This window comes from Chelonia mydas, chromosome 9 (genome assembly GCF_015237465.2).
Source record: "Chelonia mydas isolate rCheMyd1 chromosome 9, rCheMyd1.pri.v2, whole genome shotgun sequence".
NCBI lineage: Eukaryota > Metazoa > Chordata > Testudines > Cheloniidae > Chelonia > Chelonia mydas.
In genome coordinates, this window is record NC_057855.1 from 91,186,326 (window position 1) to 91,213,868 (window position 27,543).

The 27,543-nt window shown below is 39.5% G+C and overlaps 1 protein-coding gene across 10 annotated transcripts in view; it reads right to left on the reverse strand.

The window, feature by feature from the left end:
* Positions 1 to 27,543, reverse strand: part of AFF2 (AF4/FMR2 family member 2) — a 405,287-nt gene that overhangs the window by 87,832 nt on the left and 289,912 nt on the right. For all 10 annotated transcript variants that reach the window (XM_043522588.1, XM_037909514.2, XM_043522586.1 and 7 more), the window contains 2 exons: positions 19,918 to 19,969; positions 3,697 to 3,734 (listed from right to left, as the gene is read on the reverse strand). In XM_043522588.1, the coding sequence (XP_043378523.1) occupies positions 3,697 to 3,734; positions 19,918 to 19,969 (90 nt within the window). The remainder of the gene's footprint in view (positions 1 to 3,696; positions 3,735 to 19,917; positions 19,970 to 27,543) is intronic.

A 27,543-nucleotide genomic window follows, 5' to 3' on the forward strand; every position in this document is an offset into this window, starting at 1 on the left:
AGTTTGGATGCTGCAGGTTCTCCCTCATTTCTACTGAATAATGGAATCTCCCTTGTGCTTGCTGACTAGATCCAAGGCAAAATGAACACGATTCCTCCAGAATCTGTGATTTCCTTCCTAAGATGCTGTTGGCTAATACGGGCTCCCAGTTTATGCATTATCCTGGCCACAAGCTCTCCCAGTGGAACCCTCATCTCATTCATTGGACAAGAAGGTCTGGGTATCAGAACAAACCCTGCAATTTAATTCTGTGTGATCCTCCTCCTCCACACTAGCACAGCACACGGGCCAGAAGTTTACAGGCTTCAGCAATGTCCTGACTTAAAATTATTTCTTGCATAACAGCCTCTTTATAACTGGAAATCTTCTACTATGTGACCTTGGTGAAGTCACTTAAACTCCAAGGGCTTAAATTTCCCCAACTGTATAGTTAGATAGTAATACTTAGCTACCTCACAGGGATGGGATGAGGTTTAATTCACTGATGTTTGTAAAGCGTTTTGAGATTCTTAGAGGAAAGGTGTTACAGAGCAGAAACATGATCCAGTGGACAGGGCATGAGCCTGGGACTCGGGAGACCCTGAGTTTAATTCCCTGCTTTGCCACACATGGCCTGTTTAAGCCTGGGCAAGTGCCATGGTCCTGCCTCCCAACGGGACAACCATTCTTCCCTACTTCACAGGGGTGTTATGATAATAACCCCATTAAAAATCGTAAGGTGCTAGGATATTGCAGGAAGTGCACTGTGGGTACCTGATCCAGACAGATGTGTTATTTTTAGTGTTTGGGGTTTTTAAAATAATAACTGCATTATTTCCACTGAAAGATCAATTCTGCAGGCATTATGACTTCTTTTTATATTTTTCACTACGCTTATTTATAGCAATGTTGTGCTGGAGAATACAACAAATACATAAAGATGAGTTCCCCTCGCTCTGCTGCGTTTCCACAGCTCTCCTTGCTCTGTGCAATATGGCTGACTGAAAGCTTTCGTAGCTGTCCAAAAGAGAGCATGTATTCCAAAGAAGTGAATCTGAACGCCACCTGCACATACTTAGCTACTAAAGGAGCTCACTCCAGTTTGTCTAAATACCTCTCTAGACAAGCACAAACAAGAGCCTTGATGTGCCTATAAAACTTCAGTAGGTTAGTTGCTTCTCTTCTCAAAAAGAGCAAGAATATGAAAGAGATTTTACAGAATAAATGGCGACAGCCATCTTCAATGATCTGCCCTGTGTAAAACACGATGTTGAATTGTATCAATTGTGGGTATGTTATTGAGTAAAACACCGGAACATTAATAATTCTAGGTGGCGAAACAGGTAGATCATTTCCATACAAACCTTAGTCGCGGCACCTTTACGAATATGCAAAACATCACAGACACAAGGCCTTATTTGCAGACACTGAATTAAGCTGTAATCTTTAAAACTGAGTTAATTCTGAGTCTGGTTTTGGGAGACAGCAATTATGTCAGCAAAGTATAAAAGCAAGGAAAATTTTTTTATATTAATGACAACTGAGAAAATATATATATATATATATTGTAACAGTTGTCAACTGCAGTTAGATTCAACTCAACTTATTAGTGCATGGCTTTTAGCCAAAAGCAATTCACATTTGCAGAAGTGTACTATCACATATGTCTTAATAACAGAAATGTGTTTTTAAAAATGTATGTGATAAGTCACATATGGTAGAAGGAATCTGTACAGCTTTCAGCCCTTGTGACAATGGAAGCTACTAAATTTATTTTGTGAAGCTGAAGAACATTAAAATTCAAGTGAAATTCTCTTTGACATTTGAAAGAGCTACAGCACTGATGGCATTAAAAACTAGACAAGACTCTGCGGTGCTGAATATGGTCTCCTTGCTTATACAAATACAATCTAGATCTATTACAGTTATCTTAAAGATACCATTTTACTCTTGCCCTCAGAGGCAAGGTTTTAGGGTAAAACCATACAGGTACATTAAGTGCTTACATTTCATTGAAAAATACGAGGCAGATATTTTAGCTCTTCTTTATGCAGAATGTAATTAATATGTATAATGGACTCCCTAGGGTACTAACTGAAGCTGCAATCATTAACATATTCAAAGGCAAGTTAAAACAAGCAGTTGGGGAAAACATGACAGGGTGAAATATACATGTGGAGGTGGAGAGCGCTAGATTGGCCATATGGCCTTCTTCCATCCCAAAATGTTAGTATATTTTTCAGGTCCCAGAAAGCAATGATTTAACTTAAAATGAAGAAACGAACATTTTAGATGGTGTAATTGCGGATCGCTGTAAAGTACAAATTGCTTAGGAGTGGCGTTGTCTGCTGTAAACTGGTGCCGCACCACTGACTGCCATGAAGTGGTCCCAGCTTACACAGCGGAGAGTTATAAAAAAATTCATGAATGAAAAATATTACGTTGGAGCCGCCCCCAGCTCCATTCTCTTGTCCCCTAGAAGCTGAAGCGGAGCAGCTAATTCACTTCAAACAACCACCACCAGCTAGATTTTTAATAGCTTGGATTGGACTGGAACTAGTTACCTAGAAATGAATGGCCCCCTGTTTCATTACAAGTTCCTTCAGCTTTTATATCTCCCTTGGTTTCCATTTCTAATTCTCATCAGATTAAATGAAACATAAAGAGTCTGATTTACAAACTGCCTGGCACCTTGCACAGTTGTTCTGATGAGCATTTTACATTCATTTTGCCCCGGTGTAAATGACTATCCAAGGTGGAAGGCAATGGAGAGTGAGGCCTGTAGTCTTTTTGCTGTGCCTCCCAAAACCGAGCCGCTCATGAGCCCTCCCAGAGAAAAATCACTTCCAAAAGGCATCACGATCAGCAAAGTGCAATGAAAACAGTGGCTATAATAGGAAGATATAGCTCCTGGGGACTTAGTTAAACTGCAGACTGATCATCCACCAAAGCTGGAAGTATGTGTTTTATTGGTACTTAATAGAACATTAAAACTAGAGTATATGTTGTTTAAGCAGAAAAAGTAGCTGTTGATTGCTATTACCCTTAACTGAAAACATCTCTCCTGAAAGTACCAGGACATCTGTATGGCAACTTTCTTAATTCAATGATATACTGTAGAGAATGGCTGCTAGTGCCCTAAGATTTAAGAACTTCTCATAAAATGCCCTGGAAATTGGTCCCTGGTAGCTTGCTCATCCTCCATAGATCCCCAGTATAAAGAACAGAAATATACGTACGTACGTATGTACGTGTATGTGTGTGAGAGTTCTTAATCAACAGGATGGCAAAGCTCTGATACATTGGTGCAAAATATTCCCAAGTGTCTAGAAATCATTTGGCACACTCGCAGTTATTTCCCCCTCTGTCAGATCTTCCCAAAGATTGCAATTAAAAACCAATCTTTTTAGCATGTGCAACCCCCCCGGGCAAGGAGTACAATGTACTGAACATGATGATGATATTATTTGGCAGCTATTCATAGACAGTACATATTAATTTATGTAAACTGGACACAAATCAGGGCACGCAGTCATTAGGGACTCATGAAAAATCGAAATCTGTCCTTGATGATCAGGGGATTTTTTTATGGCTCTGATTATGGATTAACTCGAGTTCCAATGTCTATTTTATTGCCGTATCGTTGGCCTTTTGTTGTGGTTGTTTGCATGAAGTTCATTAAAGTTGAATTTTCCAATGGATATAAAAATAACTTACTTTACAGGAATGTTTCTAGGTTTTGTCTTTTCAGCAGCCTATAAATAGAAGGGGGGAGGGGAAAAGAAACAGTTAAGCAACATTATTAAGCACAATCATTCCTGGAACCAAAATAATATTAAAATAGAATGCTGTTCAGAAATGGAATAAGCAAACCAAAGCAGGATACCAGAGTTAAGTAGGCAACAGAGTGAAGATAGCAAATGCTGAACCCTTTCCCCACAATCGCGATACAGCTCTTACAACATTCCTCCTGGTGTCTGAGATATCGGCATGCTTTATTTTTTTAATGGCCATAAGTGTATAGGAACCGTTCATTCAGAATGATCACCGTCTTTCCCAGGCTGAGATCGGGTCATGTTTGTTGCAACGTTACTACCTACATCTAGCACACCAACAGCAACGGGAAAAAATAAAGGCAAAAACGGATTCTATTTCCAAAACAATTTTTATTAGCCAACAACAGAAAAGGGCAATGGATGACCAAATGTTCAGATCAATTTCCTCCTGTGAAACCTTTGAGAAAACACACTCCAAATCATCTAAATGAGTAAATCTCTGGGCCTCTCGGCCTGCACCGCCTCAGACATGGAGCCTGGTTCCAGTTTATTGCTGAACCCATTGATCTGTGTACAGTCCATTTATCATTCATGAAAAGAGCCAGTGATCTTCACAGTATATTAGAAGAAACAACTCAGATCATCTGTCAACGGCCCTCTTATTTCTGTTTCCCTCTCCACAGGGATTTCATCTCCTTCGATTCTTCTTGAATTAAAATGTTGCTAAGCAACACAGCTGGGGGCACTGATGGCAGAATGGCTACAGTCTATCAAACTGTTTAAGCTGTTGGAGATTTTAGTGGTGATTTTTTTTATGCTTCTATGGCATAATTATGTAATCTGAACCAAACTTTTATTCCCTCAGAATTTCATAGACTACATAAATCACATTGTGATACAGAGACGGTTGAGATATTATCTTAAGACAAAATTAGTGCTGTCAAATCATTTTAGTGCATTCTTTTTAGTATTTGCAGTACTAGGCTATCAGTTTTAAATGGGGAAAGGAGTCAAACTGTTAGGCAGATTACATGTACCGTCGCACTGAAATGCAGATTGAAAGGTGACTGATCCATAAACCCATTACACTATGGAAAGCTTTCGTGCTTACTTGCATTTTAGTATATTTCAGGAAACAAAATAAAGCCAGAAAAACTGGCAATGATGCACAAGGGTTAAGGGGGCTTGGGTGAAATACTGTAACCTTTGCTTTGTTCAGGGACAAGGAAAAACATATTCCTTGGTAAAAATTCCCAGTGAGGATATTCAGAATGTTGAGATAAGGACAAAAGGATTAGATCTTCTGTCTAAACTGGCCTCAACTCTGAAGCGAATCCCCTGAACTTGCAATATTGGGCTACAAATCTTGTGAGAATAGGCTGTTGTATGACATTGTCAGTGGGACCAGAAATTTTACAACCCCCACCCAGTAGTAGGAAGATCCACATTTAAATCCATCGACATCCAAAACCATTGATTTTTTACTTAAGATAAGGAATTAAGGTTTGTGAGATCTGAAATGGGGAAATATTAGTTTTATGGACTGGCTCCTTTTGTGCAGAGAAAGGCTTGCTCTTCCGGTCTTAGATTACGTTTTACATTATTTATTATGGGTCGGTAGAGCCTGGGAGAAGCGTTTGTTTTATATTTATACAGTGAAATCAACATAAAAAAACAAGACAGTAAGCAAGTAAATGAATATTAATCAAACCAACCAGGTGAAAAGAATGGTAAGGCTGCTCACTGAAGCACTCAGAACTCAGGAAATGCGAAAGTTAACCTTAATTCTGCCCCCTTGTGCAAACACATGATGAAGTCCCTTCCAGGCCTATGTTTCTATGATTGCGTCCTTGCCTCATGAAGTGGTCAGTTGACTGGTGTGGATCCTGCCTCACTCTATAGGCACCCTCCAAAATATACTTAATTTATTTGATGTGTGCATGTTCAGGGCCAAAAGAACACTGTTTAACAAAAGAACCCTCATTAATAAAACAAAAGTGTGTACAAACTATTTATTTAAAATCTTATAATTGAGCCTGTTAAATAGATTTTCAGTGGACTACTGAATTTCAAGTTTCTATCCTCTCCTGCTGAGGTACTGAAAGTGTTAAAAAGGTTACAAATTCTCTTTTATCACGCAGAAATCTACTTTTTGACTTCAGTCTAACAATTCTCACGATCAGTCTAGGTAGCCTATAGCTGGGCTGTAACACTACAGAGTTTAGGACTGTGTACATCTAAACTAAATCTCAGATAATGGCTACTTTTATCAAATTCTTCAAAATTATCACACAGAAACTTGATTGTAAATAAACAGATAAGAGATAACAATAGAACGAGTGGGAAGTGTTTTGAATAGGAAGTAACTATCTATGCAAATACAAAGAATTACAAGCTTAAATTAATCTATAGCAAATGAGCAAAATGAGGAAATGTACTAAGCTGTATGAGGACGATGAAGCTATTTCAGAAATTTGATTGAGAATTGGGTAACGTCAAAATCACAGAATATTAAAGATCAGAGTCTAGGCTGTGCATTCAATTTTGAGTAATTGAACATGTGGATTGCAGCTGTTTGCATTGGAGGGGAAAACGTGGTGGTGATGTGTACAATGGGAATCTGCCTACATATTATTCCTGTGTGGCTGTGAAGATTGGTAGCATGCCATTGTTTTCTTAGCTAGTGACTTCCTAGATTACTTGTGATTGTGTTCATGGGAAAGGCACTTCAGTAACTCCAAGTGTTTGGTAGTATAAACTTATCTGTCTCTCACACACACACTCTAACCAAAACTTTCAAATGACCAGGAAAGGCTGCACCCAGTTTCAATTTGCATTTTGGATGAAGGAGCTGCTCACCTATTATATTACCTGAACCTATTTGCCACTTAATGGGAGTTGAGGATGGGGGCTGACCATGCAGAATTATGCATAAGGAATTCCATCTGAGTAAGTACTACAGGATCTGGCCCTGTGCTTTCATTTTTCATGTATATGTTGCTCACTCTTTTTCACAGTACATTTGTTGCAGTATCATGAGCATGCTCAGTGGCAGAAGATACAGAATAGAAGAATCAAAGTGACATTGAGTAACTATACATATTAAGCTCTGATGCAGAAACGTATTGTTTGAAAATATTGTGTGTGGCGCAGGTCTGTCAATTAAAGCTAATTATTTTTTCTCTGATCAGGAAGAATGCTATCTTGTTTTAGGCAGGTTTCTTTGAAATGTACATCTTTTATACAACTTCATTATAGGAAAATACTTCCTCCAAATTACTTTTATTTCTGGGTTGCTTCGCTATTGACTCAAATGGTCCACGTTGAGTAGTTCTCTCTGCTTTGATAATTAACTTTTGATCATTACTGAATTTAACAGCTCTAGTCAGATGTGTTCATAGTCATCCTCGTCAATTACTTCAGTGCTCATCACCTTTAATCTTTGAACAAAATGATCTCATTGAGCTTCCATCAGCCTTGCTATAGAGTTAACAATTTCTGTTTCGCGTCTTCATGACTCAATTTGTTTTAGACGTGAGGTGAGCTTTTGATTATTAATTTAAGATATTTCAAAGACAAACAATCTTAAAAGTGAGTTATTCTGTGCAACTTATATTCTGGGCTTTTACAAATAAGAAAAGGTTTTTAAAACCCAGAATGATTCCTGAACTTCACACATTAAAATGACTATAAATAGAGTAGGTAGGAGGTTCCCAAATCATGATACATGAGGTCTGAGCGGGAGATCACACTGCAAAAGACTGGAATGAAAATGAAATAATATAATGGGATTCAATGAGCATTAGGAGGGTTACATCATGGGATTGCTGCTAATTTTGGGTTTGAAAATGTACATTAAAATAATTTAAGATGATTAGAAAATGGAGACCAGCCTGAACTAGACAGTTATACTGCTTTAATTTGTAATTTCCTTCTGATTTTTTACAATTATGGTACTAGTTATATACCATATCTCTCTAAAATTATCCTCTCTCCACAGCTGCCCCTCTAGGCAGACACAGGATGAGAAGGAGAAAGAAGATAAATTGGAGGAACAGATGAAGGGCAGCAGCAGTTGCAGAACGAACATTCATAGAAACTTTTTGGGTGTTGGGGGATGGTTTTCCATCGCATTCAGGGAACTCACATGTGAACTCCAGATGTGAGCAGCACAGAACAGTAATAGAGAAGTGAAAGAAATGTGTCCCTACAGGCTGGATAAAGAGACAAGTTTCACTAATTGTCACGCAAAAGAAGGCACTGGCAAATAACCGTCACCCTATTCTAGCCTATGGCAAGGATTCCTTCCATGAACTGCACTGTGGGCCAAAATAGTGTCTGTTTTTCTGGTTATCAATCAAGGCACTAATCTTTCTGATGGACAGACACTGTGTTTTGGGCAGTGCAATGCGCCTAGAGCACCGAAAATACACGCACAGTAAACGCTCAAGAAGGGCTAGTCAAAAAACATTGGTCAAAATTGTCTTTTGATGAAAAACTGGGTTTTTGAATAAATGAAATTTTCCGCTGAAAGTATTCGCTTTCTACGGAATAGGTAGAGTTCTCACTGGAAAACTGAAATCCGAAAAGTTTGCAGCCAACAATGTTTGGGTTTTACGGTGACAAGTTGAAATGTTCTGGAGAACCCCTCTCCCTCAGGTGTGAGCAGCTAAATTATCCCACGCAGGTATGTTCATGACTGACCATGCTCTCCTCTTGTTCAGTCAGTGGAACAGACGATCATCATTGAAAGCCCAATTCAGCACCCCTGGCACTAATGAAAATCTTTCTATTGACTTCCATGGAAGTTAAATCAGGCCCTTTGCAAATGAACACCGCTCTTGGAGGTTGCGCTCTGTCCTTTGGGTCACTGATAGGGTGCTGAGTCATGAATTAAACTACTAAGAATGGATGGTGCTGGACCTTGGTCTGCTTCTGTAATTAGACAGTTGGTCTCAGCTGGAATTTTCTGTGGGGTGGAGAAGAGCACAGTGTGCATGAAGGAAGTTGTGCAAAAGTCGGGAAAATTGTGCTGGGGGTCACAAGCCTCAAGGGATCTGTTTTTTTTTTAATGCTGTGGTCACAGTCTCCTCTACCTGTCCCCTAACATCAGTGGAGGAGATTCTGTTTCTTTCTTGCTAATCATCTTTGACATGAAGTTGGAAACCTTGTCACAGAGATGCTGTGTGTGGTGTGCGAGGGCAGCCTCACCCTGAGGATGAAAAGCTGGGATCACTGAATCTAGGACAGAAAAAAATGGAACGAGCATGCACTCTTCTCATCCCAGAATATTCTTGCGTGTAGCCCCTGATTTCCTTCAGAAGGCAAATAAAAGGAGTAGAGTAGCTGAGATCAGGTTTAGAGAGGACCAAATCACCACATCCAGGGTGGCTATAGACCCAAATGGTGTACATCCTTCCCATAGGACTCTTCATGGGTATGTATTAGATACAGAGCATCTCCGCACCTTTCTACACCTTTGAGCAATACAGCACCTTTCAGGGCTTTACAAGAGTTCTTCAGGAATATTAAGGGGGGATTCCACTAAGTTGGAAACTCCTGTTTTAGCTGGTGCAGTGCAGGCTGGGTAAAATTTGCAGCCTTTTAGGGATAACAAAGTTTGAAAAGAAATGGCACATCCATCTACAGATGGTGGCGCATCTTCCAGTAAACTCCACTGACTTACCGTAAAGATGCTTTTGGGTCACTGTGTCCAATAGCCAGCATTTCCCCCTAATTTCTACATTTACTAAGGGAAATGGTGGATGCCAAACTGAAGAAGCATGTAATGCAAAATATGGCCAGTTCCCATTCTTCATGGCATGTCCCAAATGAAAAAAAGACACTGAGACAAGAAGCCCAAAGCCAGTGTCTTCAGCAATGCTTCTCAATGTACTGTGGGATTTTTCAAAATCGTACAAAACATCATTTGCTGATGGATGCTAGTTGTAAGGCAGATAAGGTGGAGTGGGACAGAGGAAGTGTAAACAATAATTTGTCCTTCTATAACACCTTCTTTTGGGAAGGTCTCAAGATGTTTTCCAAGTGATAATTAACTCTCACTATGCTCCTGACAGATGTAGTTGGTATTATTTATATCCATTCCACTGCGGGAGAACTGAAGCGCAGAGAAATTAAGGGATTTGGCCAAGGTCACACAGGAATTCTGTTGCAGAGCTGAGAATGGAACTCCCAATGCACAGCCTCATGTGTTAACCACAAGAGAAAAAAATCCTCAAAAGGCAAAGGAAGGAGAAAAAGACAAGAAAATTACAGAGGATAAAACAAAAACTCCCCCTAAAAGTTGCCCCAAGAAAAGAAAGATAAGTCTAAGGTGAAAGCCTAGGGCTGAGAGCCAAGAGAACAGTATTTCTGCCACTGACCATTGTGAAACTGTAGGCAACTCACATAATCTACATGTGCCTCAATTCCCCACCTATGACTCATGGAGAATAACACTTTGTATTTACCTGATTACTATCTTACGGGTAGGTGTAGCTTATTAATATTCACAAAGTGCTTTGAGATCCTTGGATAAATGTGTTCTTAAATTGCTAAGTGCTATTAATGAGTATTACTTCTCCAAAGCTCACATGGGTTAAAATGGCCTTTTGTCACAGCAAAAGGAAGAAGTATACACAGCCATATCAGCAGCAGCCTCTCTTACCCCAATTTACTTGCAGTTTATGCACTTAGATTCCCCTTTGTAGTGAAGGTCTTTATCTCATTCCTCAGAGAGTCCCTCATCTTTTTCCTCCTCTAAATCAATGAATAGTTACCCAGGCTTGAGAAGCAAAAGGGCAGAATCAAAGAGCAACAGCAGTGCAGTGCTGGGAAAGATGTGAGGCAATATTGGTATTGTTCACGTTGCTCGTTTATTGCCTATGCAGGATTTAAGAGTTCAAGGACTATAATATATATTTCATACATAACCCGTTACAAACAGGCACTGGAGAGATGGACGTAACAACACACATCAACAACTTCTGTGCTGCCCTTGGGCTGCTTTTGTTTGTTGCTCAGCTCGTTGGTTCATTTAATTGTGTACTAAGTAATGAGGCTCCAAACATTCTGCACAAGAATTGAGTTGGAATTTTTTTGGGTAGTTTTGTGACAGACCAATTTTCTTTCTGTGAAAACCAAATTCATGAAAGGTGCAGAATAGTCCATGTTCCTACAAGGGGTGGGGGGTTAACGTTCAATCTGTTCACAGGGCAGATTCCCCCCTGCTGGCACAGCAAACTGCACCTCTCTTCGCCCACTATTTCTGCTGTGCCCAGGGGGATTCAGTGGGGTTTACGGCACTCAGGTCTCACCACCATTCACCCATAGGTGCTCCTCTGGGGAGCATAGCTTTCATCTCCACTGGGATTCCATGTTTCCTGCTTGCAGAGGCTGACAACTGGCTGTGCTCCTTCAGTTCCTTCTGCTGCTTTTCCAGCCGATGACACCCACCTTTGGGGTTGTGCTGGCCACCTGTGGGCCCATCCACCTTGAGCTATAGTAGCTCCCCATGTCTGTGTGTCTGAATCTGCACTGGCTCTTAACTTAAGCTGGGGAAAGGCTGCCCTCACTTTTGCTCGTTATCATTTGACGTGTGGAATTAGCTAACAAGCTAGTAGGGCTGTATTTTCTGCCTCTGTTCCAGGTATATGACGTCTGTGCTGTGATCAATATTACTTGGTCATTTCATGTGGGTAGCATGAACCCCCCTCCCCCAACAAAGGTGAAGTGCCTAGTTAAGAGAGTACTAAAGAGTGTGTTAAGTGTGTGCTTGTTTGTGGATAAGCAAGGAGAGGACCTCTCTATAACATCATTTATCAGTCCTTTCCCTCTTTGCTAGGACTGTCTGGCTGCCAGGCATCTTTGTGTTTTGTTTTTCCTTATTTTTTTCTATGTCTGATAGAGCTGAGAGCTGTTTCACACCAGCCAAATTGGACAAGGAAAAGACAATCCAGTGTCCTCTGACTCAAATGGCTGCTCCATCCCCTCCTTTTCTGGTATGTGCAGCATGTATTCCATAGCCCTATTGAGGGCCAGAACTGGAACCTTCATGACAAACTTTTGTTTGGTCAATTTCCAGCACAGTTCCATAGTACCATACAGTGCAACCATATGTTCCAAGGGTCATTTAAATCGCCTTGTCATTGGTAGATACATTCCTGTATGATGATGTACTGAAAAGATTAAATAAAATGTCAATGACCTGAAAGAGTTACAAGTCCTAAAATCTGTGGTATTCTAGTGATTTGAAATTGTGTATAAACTTTATCTGACCTATTCTTTACAAGACCTCAGAGGCATTACTGAATGCAGTGGCCACAAGTGTTTATGTGGCACAAAAATACTATGAAATGAATTCCCATGACTATTGCAGGCATTGTTACCAGCCATACAATCTCTTATTGCCAAAAATTAGTCTTGTGAGTCAGGAGTATCCTGGGGCAGAGTATGCCCTGTGTATGGGAAATAAGGCTGTTTCATTAGGGTTGCACTGAATAAAATATTTCGAGTACCAAGCAAAAATGGAATGGGGTATCAAGAAGAGACATTTCTCCATAAGAGGATCCTTCTTAGCCTTTAGAATGAAAAAGGTTGGCATATGACTACACTATCCTAATGGCTTCTGTTTTCACTAATGGCTGAATGAAAGCAGTTCCCTACAGCTATAAAACATGGCTGTATATCTTAAACACGGCTATGTGGGGTCTCCATCAAAACAAATTCTGCTGTGGCAGCCACCAATGTTGCACTGCTTTGTCTGGGATTTCAATGGAACTCAGTGACAGATAAACTGTTTACATTAAAAGACTCTATCAAAGTTATTTTGCACCTAGTTTCATCCTAATCCATCTGATTTTTCTATAGCTTTGACAAGGCAACCTCTCTCGCTGTGTGTGCAGTATTGATGTCATTACTGAAGAGCTGTCCCTCAGCCTGTCTGCTGATAAAGTAAATGGAAATGTGGAGAAACCTTGGGGAGGCAAACAACTTGTTCAGGATCTAGCTAAAAAACAGGAAAAATTACAACAGGAAAGGGTATCTATTGTTGCAACTAGTATGGTTACTATATCACTTTAAAACAGTGCTGTTTACATGATGAACATGTACTGAATCTTTTATATTCACAAACCTTAAGCCAAAAAGTCTGTTTTAATTTAACTTGAATAAATGCTTTGAAAGTTCAATGTGCATTACAAGAATCAGAAGCTCTCCCTACGGCTGACAGCATTTTTAGACTCTCAGCTACAAAGTAATTCATTTTGCATGCAATTATCTAATACTAACCTAGCCAAGAAAGAGTGTTTGGATAAACTATAAAACTTAGATCATGGACATGGATTATATAGGAGGTGTCTTGTGAATGCATGGTTATCACACATGCAAAAGGTAATCATTAAGTGAAGAAGAAAAAAAAACAAATAGAAAAGATAAAAATGTTTCATGGATTGTTCTGCCAAAAATACTATGTACATAAAATATTCAGAATAATGGAACAGATCTGTAAATGGTATCAAAGTTTCTTTGGTTCAAAAATACACAGATATGCAGCAATGTGCTTTAAATTAAGTGCACGTTTCAAAGGTTATGAAGATTATTCCTTAGGAAGAACAAAGAAGAGCTGGTCAAAGAAAACTGGGTACACTGCAGCTACTTAAAATACTGTATCAGGGCACAATCCTTTTGGATGGCTCTGAGCTCAAAGCTAAATTGAATTATGCAGAGCTACTTTAAAGAACAAAAAATACTAACCTGTGTTTTATCTAAGCTCTTTAAGATGAACCGAGTCACTAATTAACCCCCCCCCCAACTATTCTGCCTATGTTTCTGGGTTTTTTTTTTGTTTAACTAAGTAATAGAACCATCTAAAGGCTCTATCCTTCCATACAAAACACTGTTAATAGAATCCCTGAAATGCATTGCCAAGTTTTAAGCTTACTAATACACGTCTGTCCTTTTCTTTGTATTTATAATCCCACAGCCAATCTGAAACTATTGGGTAATGGGAGCATTCTCTGCAAAGTAACAAAATCTTAGGTTTCAGAGTAACAGCCGTGTTAGTCTGTATTCGCAAAAAGAAAAGGAGTACTTGTGGCACCTTAGAGACTAACCAATTTATTTGAGCATAAGCTTTCGTGAGCTACAGCTCACTTCATCGGATGCATGCTGTGGAAAGTGTAGACGATCTTTTTATTTTTACAATACCCACCTGCAGAAGTGAAGAAACAGATTGAAAGAGCCAGAAGAGTTCCCAGAAGTCTCCTACTACAGGACAGGCCTAACAAAGAAAATAACAGAACGCCACTAGCCGTCACCTTCAGCCCCCAACTAAAACCCCTCCAACGCATTATTAAGGATCTACAACCTATCCTGAAGGATGACCCAACACTCTCACAAATCTTGGGAGACAGGCCAGTCCTTGCCTACAGACAGCCCCCCAACCTGAAGCAAATACTCACCAGCAACCACATACCACACAACAGAATCACTAACCCAGGAACCTATCCTTGCAACAAAGCCCGTTGCCAACTGTGCCCACATATCTATTCAGGGGACACCATCACAGGGCCTAATAACATCAGCCACACTATCAGAGGCTCGTTCACCTGCACATCCACCAATGTGATATATGCCATCATGTACCAGCAATGCCCCTCTGCCATGTACATTGGTCAAACTGGACAGTCTCTATGTAAAAGAATAAATGGACACAAATCAGATGTCAAGAATTATAACATTCATAAACCAAACGGAGAACACTTCAATCTCTCTGGTCACGCGATTACAGACATGAAAGTTGTGATATTACAACAAAAAAACTTCAAATCCAGACTCCAGCGAGAAACTGTTGAATTGGAATTCATTTGCAAATTGGATACAATTAACTTAGGCTTGAATAGAGACTGGGAGTGGCTAAGTCATTATGCAAGGTAACCTATTTCCCCTTGTTTTTTCCTAACCTCCCCCCATCCCCCTCAGACGTTCTTGTTAAACCCTGGATTTGTGCTGGAAATGGCCCATCTTGATTATCATACACATTGTAAGGAGAGTGGTCACTTTAGATAAGCTACTACCAGCAGGAGAGTGGGTTTGTGTGGCGGGGGGGCGTGTGTGTGTGTGTGAGAAAATCTGGATTTGTGCTGGAAATGGCCCAACTTGATTATCATACACATTGTAAGGAGAGTGATCACTTTAGATAAGCTATTACCAGCAGGAGAGTGGGGTGGGAGGAGGTATTTTTTCATGCTTTGTGTGTATATAAAAAGATCTTCTACACTTTCCACAGTATGCATCCGATGAAGTGAGCTGTAGCTCACGAAAGCTTATGCTCAAATAAATTGGTTCGTCTCTAAGGTGCCACAAGTACTCCTTTTCTTTTAACAAAATCTTAGTGATGCATCAAAATTCTGTTCAATGACAGTACTGTAAGAGTTCAAAATCCAGGCAACTGCTTAAGTTAAATATAATGATTTCACTCAATAATACATTAAGCAGATGTTTACCTGGTGTTATGAATTTGTGCCACAAATATCTATTGGGTTGGTCAGCGTGCATATTAAAAACCACTGGAATAGGTCAAATTGTAGATAATGTAAAACTTTCAAGACAGCAATTTTAATAAAACTGTCAATACAATTTTCTCTGTGAAAACATTTGAAACTGATTATGTTGCTTACATTGAAAGAGAAACACAAGGTCTACATCTTTAGATCTTTTATTGAACTGTGAGCACAGCATCAATAACTGCTTCTCAGCTGTAAATGAAAATTGATTCCAGATCTAACCCCTCATCTTAACTGTGTTCCTTTAATCCCAAATCACCCACAATGGAAAGCAAAAGAATCAGCGTTATGCGTGACACAAAGCACGTGTCCCCTGCTTTGTTCTAAGGTGACTGCACTGATGATGATGCTTCTCCCAAAATGTTAGCAGGAGATTTAAGAGATAACTGTAGCTTTTCAGATGGTGGCCCATAAAGCAATGTGATGAATTCTGCACCTGGATTGGAACAACTTGCTCCCGCTTCATCACAATGATCGATATGGTTCATAGATTCATAGGATTTTTAGGTCAGAAGGGACTGTTAAGATCATCTCGTCTGACCTCCTGCATAACACAGGCCAAAGAACTTCACTCAGTAATTTCTGTATTGAGCCCACAACTTCTGTTTGAGCTTTAGCTTTTAAGAAAGATATCCTGTCTTGACTTAAAGATTGCAAGTGATAGAAAAACCACCTCATTCCTAGGGAAGGGGTTCCAATAGTTAATTACCCTGACTGTTAAAAATTTGCACCTTATTTCTTGTGCCTTATTTCTAGTGTGAATTTTTCTAGCTTCATCTTCCAGCCTAACATAACTACTGTCAGAAATCAATTCCCCCTGCTGGTATTTGTTGACTATGGGCAAGTTATCTCTTAACCTTCTTTTGGATAAACTAAATAGATTAAGCTCTTAAGTCTCTCACTATAAGGTATGTTTTCTAGATTTCAAATAATTCTTATCTCTCTTTTCTGAACCCTTTCCAAATTTTCAGTATTCTTTTCAAAGTCTGGATGCCAGAACTGGGCACAGAGTTCCAGTAATGGTCTCACTGATACTTGATACAGAGGTAATATTCCTCTTCTTATACATCCAAGAATTGTGTTCATACTCTTAGTTACAGCATTGCACTAGGAACTCGTGTTTGGTTGGTTCCTCCCAAGAAGTGTGAAACAAAAGGAAGAACCTGATTGGCAGGTGGAAAAAGCGAGGATGCAATTCAGATTTTGGGTTTGGACCCTACTCTAGTTATTTCACTGATTGCAAATAAATATTTGTGCTGGCTCATGGGACTGGGAGAAATAGATAGCTCAGCAAATCATAGTCTAAAATTATTTACTTTCATTTAAGAAAAATCGGTAGATGGTACATTTTTGCACCCTTAAACTTTGGGCCTATGTTGGCCTATGTTACAAGCTGCATAAAGTACAAAAATAGTGATTTTGGAGGACAAGGTAAATCTGAAAGGTAAAATAAAAGAGAGGAGACAGAATATAAAGATATTGGACAAACTGTTAAGGTGCTTTTAATCTTTTCTCTCCCAGTTACAGTATGCACATGTGTATATCTGAATTTCAAGCATCATTTGACTACAAACTCTTATGTTAAAAAATTAGTTTTGTAACTCAGTGCCCCACAGCTGAATGTTTGGTATGTTATAATTTGTATATTGCGATAGTCTCATTCCAGCTCTCATGAATAATCATTTTATATATTCTAGGAAACAGCATTTTGCCTTTAAACATGCCATAACTGTTTTGTTAGTGTTTATGTATCTGACCAGTACACCTGATCAATGTTTTCTTTTTTCTTTTTTTAAATAAACATGATCAAAACTTGTAAAGTGCGAAAGAATCCAACAAGTGAAACACTTGACTGCTACACTAGAGCTCTACTTCTCTGCTTGCCCAGGTCCCAATGTGGGATGCAATCTGTGACAAAGATCCACAATGAAGGATGTGCACAAGTTATTAATGCAGGAGACTTAACATGGGATTCTTCCCTTTAATGCATTCAATGCTTTTTATTCCCTCCATTTCATGATCTTCTATTTCTGATGTAACTAAAAGTGAGGGCCTGCACATTTGGGTGGAATGCTGGAAATGAGCAATGCCCCTTGAAACAAAGGACAATTGGGAGAGCTTTTCCTTTCCCAACAGATTATTTATTTTTGATACCTGATTGAAGAGTGCACTCTTGGAATACCTAAATATGCAGCAAAGCATCTGTTTTTTAAAAGATACTTGGGATTGCTCAGAAGGTTTGAACCTCCTGCCTAGTGTGAAAACAGGGTCAATGCTAAACAGAAACTCTCCTTTACATGTATTGTAGAACCCTAAGAAACCAAATGAATGTTCCTTACTGTGTTCCTTACTTCTTCTCTTTGAACCTGGTGTTGCCAATGGCATTACTAGAAAGTGACACCTGGATTTTTAGTGCAATGGTATTAGTGTAAGACCCACAGGTTCCTTATTTTTCTGAAAGACATTAAAGTTATATCCAAAGCCCATCACAGTTGATGGGAATCTTTTCATTGACTTCAGTGGGCTTTGAAACAGGCCCTTACTCACTTCAGCCCCTGATTCTGCTCTCACGGTTGCTGGTGTGAACACAGAGTAACTCCACTGATGTCAGCGGAGTAACACCAATATGAAACTGGTGTGAGATCAGAATCAGGCCCAGAGTATCTGTCTGCCTGCCATTATTCTAGTTTTGAACTAGTACTGACATTGCCAAAGAGATTACATTGGGCCTCACATTATACATGTTACATTTTAAAGGATGATTTGGGCAACTTCCTTTGAGTGATATGTCCAATCAAGCAGGACACTTGTTAGTCAGACAAGCTGCACAAGATTATACAACTCTGCATTGCATACATGTAGGCTTTTAATCCTTTGACCTGTGAGTGCTGGACACTGGGTTTCTGTGTTGGAAAAAACTGACTCATACAATCCAGGTGCCAATGGATACTACGAAGTATATATTTCTTGGCATGCCCAGAAGGAGGAAGTGGGAGGGGTAGCGGCAAAATTCAGATACTTTGAAGACTAAATGAGAGCGCTCAGTTAAAAGCAACATTTCTGAAGCTGTAGGTAAACAGATATCTCAAAGGAGGTTTGCATCATTCCCTTTTCATATTCCTAATGATCAGCTGGACACTCTGAGAGTGTCTTATCAAGGAAGAAAGTAAGAATGCCCACACAATACAACATTCCACATCATAACAATTATGGCAACAAAATCGAAAATTTGCTGTCATTGATGCTCTGCTTTACTGTTTTATGACCTAAGAAAGATATGGGGCCAAATTCATCCTTGATTTAATTACATTGTCTTCACTGAAATTATACCAGGGACGAATTTGGCCCAAGGTGTCTAGACTTTCTTATTAAAAATGCTGAAAATATGCATGTCCCCCATTTTATTTCTCAGCAGTAACTGTAAATATTTATAATGCAGAATGGAAGAAAGGACAATGGTATCAGCAATTTTTCTGCAAATGATTTTTCACTAATGTCCCCTGTAGTCTGAAAGACGTCTGCTATTGATTCAGAGCCAGGTCCTGATGCTGTACCTCTGGGAAACAGGAGTGTATCACTAATATTTACGTTAGGATTAATGATTGTGGACTCTAAACCCTTTGCTCAATGGCTGGAACAAAAGTTCCACTGATTCTCCACTGCTTTGGACTACAGTCATCTACAGTGCAAAGAGAGTGTAAAGTGGGTGCAAACCATTACTCCTGGTAGGAGTGAGTGGAGAACTCTGATTTGGGAGTATTTTACAACCCTTTTCACAGGTGTAAACAGCAACACAAACTGGGTGCAAGGCACTGGAGTCAAGATGATTAACTGGGGAACTAAAACAAAGGCTAACAGGACTTGTCTCCCCTTGAAAATTATTCCTGAATAACTCCATGTGTAGACACTCCTAGGCCTGGTCTACATTACAGGGTTAGGTTGACATAAGCTACCTTGCGTTGACTTAGCTATGGAAGTGCCTTCACTTAAATTTAGCTCTTGCTGACGTACTGTGCCTCTCTATGCCAATTTAGTAACACCACCTCCCCAAGTGTCATAGAGTCACGGTCAATGTAATTAGGTCAATGCAGTGTCAGTGTAGACACGGGGTTGTTACTGGCATTCAAGAGCTGTCCCACAGCACCCCACACTGACAATACAATCAATACAAGCACTCCTGGTGAGGATGTGCTCTGCTGACCTAAGGAGCCAAGTGTCATACACACAAGCGATTTAATAACTGAGGTGGTGATACGCTGATAGAAGTTAGGTTGACATAATATTGTAGCGTAGACATGGCCTTATTCTGGAATAGGAGTACCGTGTTCCTGTTAAACTTAATCCACTTTCAAAGTGAATTAAACTGGAACAGGGTTCTCCTATTTTGGAGTAAGAGTTCAGAACGCGTGACTATTCATAATCAGTTGTTTGGGAATAACTATTCCAGAATAATTCAATGTGTAGGCAAGCCCTGTGGTGATGGAGATGTTTACCCAGGAATGGATTTGATACAGATATAATAAAATAATATGTAACCCCATTAAACTGATGAAGATATTGTCAGATATGTATGTGATATGCACATGTCAGAATTTTACCTGTTCATGGTCATCTTCATCACTGCTGAGTTTTAGATCATCTTCAAGCATTCTAAAAACAAACAAACAACATAATTACATTTAATGAACTAATTTTATACATTATAGGCCAAATCTAACCCTCAATGAAGTCATTCAAAAACTCCCAGTGAGTTCAACTGCAACAGAATCAGGATCTAAAAAAGAAAATTGTGAATACACTATGATCACCACATTCTTTTTTATGTGAATAAAGGCGAGGATGGACTACTTTGAAAATGACTCCATTGCAAATGCTTACAATTAGCCCCTCGTTCATGTCCTCTTCTACCTGCTGACTGGCCCATAGTGTTTAGCTTACCACAAATGGATATTTCTAAATTGGGAGAAAGAAAAGGAGTACTTGTGGTACCTTAGAGACTAGCAAATTTATTTGAGCATAAGCTTTTGTGAGCTACTGCATCCGATGAAGTGAGCCGTAGCTCACAAAAGCTTATGCTCAAATAAATTTGTTAGTCTCTAAGGTGCCACAAGTACTCCGTTTCTTTTTGCGGATACAGACTAACACGGCTGCTACTCTGAAACCTGTCATTATGCAAGGCACTAAATTGGGAGAGTGGGGTTAAAGTAAGAGGAAGCACAACTCCTCTCCTTTGCTGGAAACAGAGAAAGGGCTTCCCCCTCTTCTTGATTTAGGCAACTGCTGCCCCATATCTTTCTTGGCTGGTGATTTGAGGACCCACCAGGCAGGGGATTGTGAACTGGGAATACCAGGAGGAGCTGGTGCCTGTTTGAAGAATTTCTGCCCCTTCCAGCATTCCTGTCACGAGGTACAGTAATATCGGAGGGAAAGACAAGAGTTTTCCATGCTAGGAATCTCCTCTACACGGTCTCTCTTTTACAGGGGAATCTGTCACACCACTGCTCCCTGTTCCCTCTACAGACAAGGGGAAGGAGGACACCATGCTGCCCCCAGCTCTCTCCCCACTTTGGAAGGAGAAGTGATGAAAAATATATACTACGATAATTACTACCTATTTTATACAACATCTCTCTTTTGATAAATCTGTACATTTTTGAAGTTCAGGAATAAGATATTTCCACATGTTTTGGAAAAGAAACCATTTTTACCTGCTTTTACGTCAGTCTAGATTCTCCATTTTCCTGAAGTCTAGATGACCACAGAATAAGAGTTGGGAGCCACCAACTATATACTCCTATCCAACTACCCAAACCTACATTGTGTGAGTGGCAATGGGTGTTCTTGGGGACACAAATTCCTTTAAGCTACATTTCTTCTGTTACCCCAGTCTCTTTTCTACACCAAATCTCTTTATCCCTAGATAACGGAACAACATATCAACATGCATCATCAAGACCTCTCATGATAGCCACTGAAACTGGTGAGCTTCCTCTGTTTTATTTTGATCTCCTTCCGCCTCTGCAAGAGACTTGCAAACTGCAATTATGGATTTCATGTTGATGGAGCTTGGAGTCTATGAATTTTTACTGTTAGTCTTTAAATAACAGTAACAATCAATGAGTGTTCTATTTGGATGGTCTCTTGTTTGAAGACTACCACTAAATCATGGCTGGCTGCAAGGGGACAGTATTGCAACTGGTCAAATATCAGCCCTCTCCAAACCCTGCTGGTGCTTTTAAAAGAGAAAGTGTAAGAAGAACTTTAACTGGCTAGTAAGTCATCTGTCTTTTAGTGACCTCTGTTGTCAGGCCGCTCAGTGGTTACAAAGTATCTGGACATGAAACTACTAGTCATTAACCTCTTGATAAATGGCAGATGCCTCCTTGTAAAATGTGAGCTCATAGAAGTAAGTCTGAGGTATGGATAAGGAATTTTTCCCTCCAAAACTAAGAAATCTGCAGGAAATATTAATCTTTAGAGGGCTAGATTTTAGTGATCAATGGGAACTTTTTATGTTGTTTATCTAGCAGACACATTCATTTGTTTCTACAGTGGCACTGCCTGCTGCACCATTCACAACAACAGATCATTGCAGCTTGAACTATCCATAGCCCTCAACTGCATCATCAGAGTTCATTATATACTATGAGGACAATGCACCCAGAACTGTAAGACCACCCTAATGTGTGGATACATGTTTGTGACTCTTAATTCTAATTCAATCCTAAATTCCTCTTCTAAAACCTACTTACTTAAATATGCAAAATATTCTGCCTCTTTAAAGCAGCACTGCTGGATAATGTACTCTGTATTATTTAAAACAAAATACAGAGCTAAGAAAAATAAGGCAAGGTCGCCTTTTCATGAATTAAGCCTAAAGAGTTATTTCTTTCTTTCTAGCCATTGCACTTTTTTTCATTTTGTTACATGTTAAATTTCTTCCTGACATATTCTGTTGAAGTAAACCAAAAGGATAAAGGAAATTCTGTATTAGACAAATGAAAAGAAGCAAGCATAAAAAGATAAATGAATGTACTTACAAACCTATGAAACAGTCTTATAAAATGGCTGATTAATAACTGTACTTATAAAGCATGTTACAGACATTTTCTAACAGTACCGTAAGCAATAGATATGTTTATATTGAATATTGAAATTTGATACAAAATATGATGATTAGTAGGAAGGACAACTGTTGGAGTTGGTTTCAGATAAAGTAAATCTGCAGGATTTATGAGTTCCCGTCAAGAGACTAATGGATGTTTAGAATACTAGAGAGAGGGGAAAAATTGGATTTGGGTATTTGTTTAGCGGTTCCAAGCTTATCACTTGGAGTATATAATTCTTCTTAGCCTGGTCTGCTACATGAGGAACATGTCATCACATTCAGTTACACAGCTCAAAGGTTAAACAACCAAACCACACCGCTACTAAAACGCATCATCCTTTAGTGGCAGATGGAATAATTAGGGAGAAACAGAATATGGTACCAACAGTAAATATACGGCAAAGCAAAAAGTGAGGGAATCAATTCAAAAATATACAGAAATGCATAAATGAAAGTGGAACATTCAAGAGTTCAGAAAGCCTCCTCCCAGAGGATATTAGTTAGAAGGAGGTAATATTTTACAGAAAGTGGAGGACTTAGATGTTCTTCAACCATTTTAAAATGTGCTTAATATTCTGGAGATGTGGGTCATGCTGGCTTGCACGTTTAATGTTTCTATTAACTCCCATTTATAAGCAAGCGGCATCTGATCACACTCAAGGCCCAATAAGGGCTTTTAAAGATTGCCAGCAATCTTAATCCAAGGTGACTGTTTCATAATCATCATACCTAGGGAAGTCACACATTTCAGTCTCAAAGCCCTGAGCCAGAAGAGCTCTGTATCTTTAGTACTTTCCAACACTGTCTGTATGGTCTGAACATGAATTTGAGTCCTCTTGAGAGACAGATACGTGTAAGTATGCCTATATGATCTATATGGAACTATGTAACTGTTAAACTTAAGAACACCATGTGTTGAGATTACAGAATGAATTCCTTGGTAATATCATTCCCGCTGTTAAGAAAAGGCAATTCAGTGGATATATTAAAGTTACAATGAACACAGTCAATGAGGGTAAATCAAAAAGAAAACTGTCTGTATCAGAACGCTATCTCCGGAGGTGTTACAAATTCATTTCATTTCCTATTCTTCTCTGTCCTAATCGACATTATTGTTGAATATACATGTACTTGTTTGTCTTTTCATCCATAGCTAATGCATAATACCACTTTAGGGAAAGTGTGGGATTAAGAAGGATTTTTTATCTCATTATTAGAGCAGTGCCATTTAGAGAGCAACAGTTAAGGCTGTGTCAGCATATTCATTATATTTTCAGAGGTTTATAATTTGGGATGTGAATTTGCAGCAGCCTGAAATGTGGTGACAAAGAAACACAGTTATCCCTGGGACAAACTGGTGTAATTCTCCTTGACTGACTACTACACTTGCTTATTCCAGAGATGAATCTGCTCCAAGAACAGGCTTTTCATGCACTAGAAACCTAGATAGAAAGGGGGTGGAATGAAGGTTTTATTGGCATGAGTTTGGGAGGGCCACACCACTGACAACTGACAAAAACTTTATTATTTTGAGGATGCAGTAAGTTGACTTAGGCCTTAGTGGACTCCTTGAAAAATGGTATGGATTGAAAGTGAGGCTGCCTTAAAACGATTTTGGAGGGATATATGATTTTGGTACAATGAACTGGATCATTACTGTTTCTTTGCTGCTCCTGGTGCTTTTCCCAAGGATTTAGCAGCCAGAACGAGAAACACGTGTGCACTGAAAATATATCAGCTTAGACATGAACAAAGAACGCCCTTTCTGGTCAGTACTTGTAGATGCCATCAAAGAATTCTGAGAGTCCCACCAGGCTCCTTTTTGTTCCAAAAGAGGATTGTGTTCCAAACTCTGCCCACTCCCGCACTCAGTACAGTGTTGCACAGGCATGAATTATGGAGCCAGGTCACTACATCCCAGTAGTTTTCGTATGCTCAATTAAAAAGGAACAAACGGTTTTAACCATTCATTCATGCAATAACTGACGGAAAAAAGGTCAACCAAGCGGACATGAAAGAACAAGATAAAAGACCATTGCTGAACCTGGACTGCAACTCATTGCACTGCTAACAAACCCAAGTGAATGCAGGAATGGAGCCAATTGTAAAGCCATCACTATCATAAACGCTGACTTCACGAAATGTTCTGTGCACCTCAGACCTGTAGGTTTGGGCCCTTGCCAGCAGAGGGACCAAACGTCCCGATATTATTGGGACCATCCTAATATTAAGGGCTTTGTCTTATACAGGCAACTATTCCCCGCTTACCCTGCGGTCCCGATTTTTCATACTTGCTATTTGGTCACTCTACTTGCAAATGAGCAAGTAAAAGTTTGATTTAGGAAAGACGAGATAATTATTATCCATAAAAAGTACAATCACCAGATACCTCATTTTCAATAAATTCACATACGATTTTAATAGAAGCTTTAGAACTCCTGAAAGGGATATTGTCATAGCTGACAGGCCAAAAATGTTATTTATCCATCTAGGCTGTGGGCTTGATCCAAAGCCCAGTGAAGTCAATGGAAGTCTTCATTTACTTCATAGAGCTCTGGATCAGGACCTAAATCTATTTTCTGGCTGCTAAAACCTTTTATCACTGAAATATCTAAATATTTTATGGGTAATTTAGCTCCAGGGCCCAGATCCGCAAAGGTGTTTAGGCACTTAAGTCACATTAATTTCAATGGGAGTTTAGACACCTAAATATTTTTGAGCATCTGGGCCAAGATCCCTAGTGGACGTCATGGAGCACTCCTTTCCTCCTTCTTCTGGTTCTATGAAGCTGTATTTGGGGTGTATATATATATATATATATATATATATATATATATATATATAAAATAACAAACCATTCTGATTATGGAGACAAAACTTGATCCAAGAGGACGTTCCTGCAACACACCAAATTCTGTTCCTCCTTACTTAGTCTGGGTTCAATTCTCCACTGTGGCTAAGCTCCACTTGGCTGTAGGGTGTGCCAGTTTCAGCTCCCTGATCCCAAGCTGCCCAGAAAATTAGCTCTTACTTCTGCCAAGCTGGCATGTGTAAAATATGTACTCATTTGGATCACACAATTGCCTACAAGTGTGCAGTTTTTTCTGTGCAATGACAGCACACACACGTGCATGAATCAAGCACATACAGGTATGATGTTCTTTTCCCCACCATGCTTGGCTCTGGTTGTCATGCTGGCAGATCAGGTGTCAACACATATCAAGGCCCCATGCCTCACTGAACACTAACAAATGCATTGCTGGAAACCAGGATGACTCACCTGTGTGTTGGGATTGCTAAAACAGATGCTAAGTTGATAAAAATGTGTTTAGTGTTTAGGCCTGATGAAATGCTTGTAGGATGCTGCATGTACTGATCTCACTTATAATGTCTGTAACCCATGGTAGAACGTTACATTGAGTATTTGCATTGTAAACCTCTGTTACTGTGTAACTCAAACAGGAAAGAAGCATTATTTAGTGTAAAGTGCTGCTCTGCACAAGAAGGCCCACTGAAACCAAATGAGCCATGGTGAAACATCCAGGACAAAGACTTGGTGGATTGTCTCCTCTCCATCCCCAACAGCCAGGAAGAAGAGACAGGTGCTGACACTTGTTCAATATGTTTGAACTGTAGGGGAAAGGAATAAAAATGCCTGACCAGAAGGAACTGTATCACTGTGCTGCTTGAAATTTGGAGAGGACAATATTTCCAAGCATAAGTGAGGGATCCCTCAGCTGCTTAGCTTGGGTTAGCCCTAAAGGAAATATAGCATTTGCATATTACAGCAGCTTCTATTACCTTTTGAAATCTATGACTGTAACTCATTTGTGTGTGTATGTTTACTTGCTTTAACCTCGTAAATAACTCTGTTATTTCTCTTTCATAGTTAATACATCTTTAGTTAGTTTATTGTAGGATTGGCTACAAGTGTTGTTTTTGGTGAAAGATCTAAGGTACAATTGATCTGGGATAAGTGACTGGTCTCTTGGGACTGGGAGTAACCTGAATATTGTTGTGGTTTATGGTGTAAGGGACCATCTGTCACAAAGACAAGCTTGCCTGGGTGGCAAGACAGACCGGAGTATCCAAGGGGACTGTCTGTGACTCCATGTTAAGGCTTTTATAGTGCTTAGGAGTTCACACTTGACATTTGGTTGGTGATCTCTAAGTATAAAATGCATAACCAGTTTGGGGTTTGAACCCTGTTTCTTAACAGTCTGCCTTGAGGTTGGCACTCATGGTCATGAGCCACTCCATATAGCCTGACATTGGTATGTCGGGAATCAAATTGAAATGGACAAGATTCGGCTCTCTGAAATGCTAACAAAAAATTGGATTATTGCAAATGGACTTCTACTCTGAGAGACTGTGACTGCCAACACAACAGGGAGGCCACATTTTTGACCACCATCCTTGGGATTGTCTCCTTAAAGGGGTAGTGTTTATAGCTAAAATATGGCAGAACAGAGCAGAGAAAAATGAGATCTCACACAGAGATATAAAAAGCAGGGGAAAGAGTTGATAAAGGGGTGGCAGGCAGAGGAAGTATATAAATGGGTTGGGAGTCTTTAAAAGAAAACAGTTCCCTCTTGCTTTCTCTTTACACTGCTATAAATGGACCTATTCTGTGGGTTTTAGATTCGGAAACATACACTAGCACCCTGCAACTATTTATCCTCTTCCGTATTAGAGAGACAGCTTGGAATGTCATACCAAATTTCACCTGTGATATTTAATAAGACTTAAATCCGGAACAGGCAGGAAACAAATCCATGTCTTTGAGGTGAAAAAAAGCAGCGCATTACCATCCTGTGGTATGAAGCCCTTATTAACGCGACAGTCCAATGTTTTCTGGAATACCTAGTTGTGGAGAACACATGTGAACACTGACGAGCAAGAAGATGTTACCTTTTCCACCTCTGAACTTTCACTGAATTGGTCCCATCAGTTCAACACAATCTAAACTGCTTTTACCCTGTGGACATTACACTGAGCTTGTTTTTCATTTTCCTGATGCATTTCTCTGTATTATATTAGACTTTTCAGAGAGTGGTAAGTCAAGTTATCATGCAAATAACAAACTGAACAATGGAATTCAGATGTATTTCAAGAA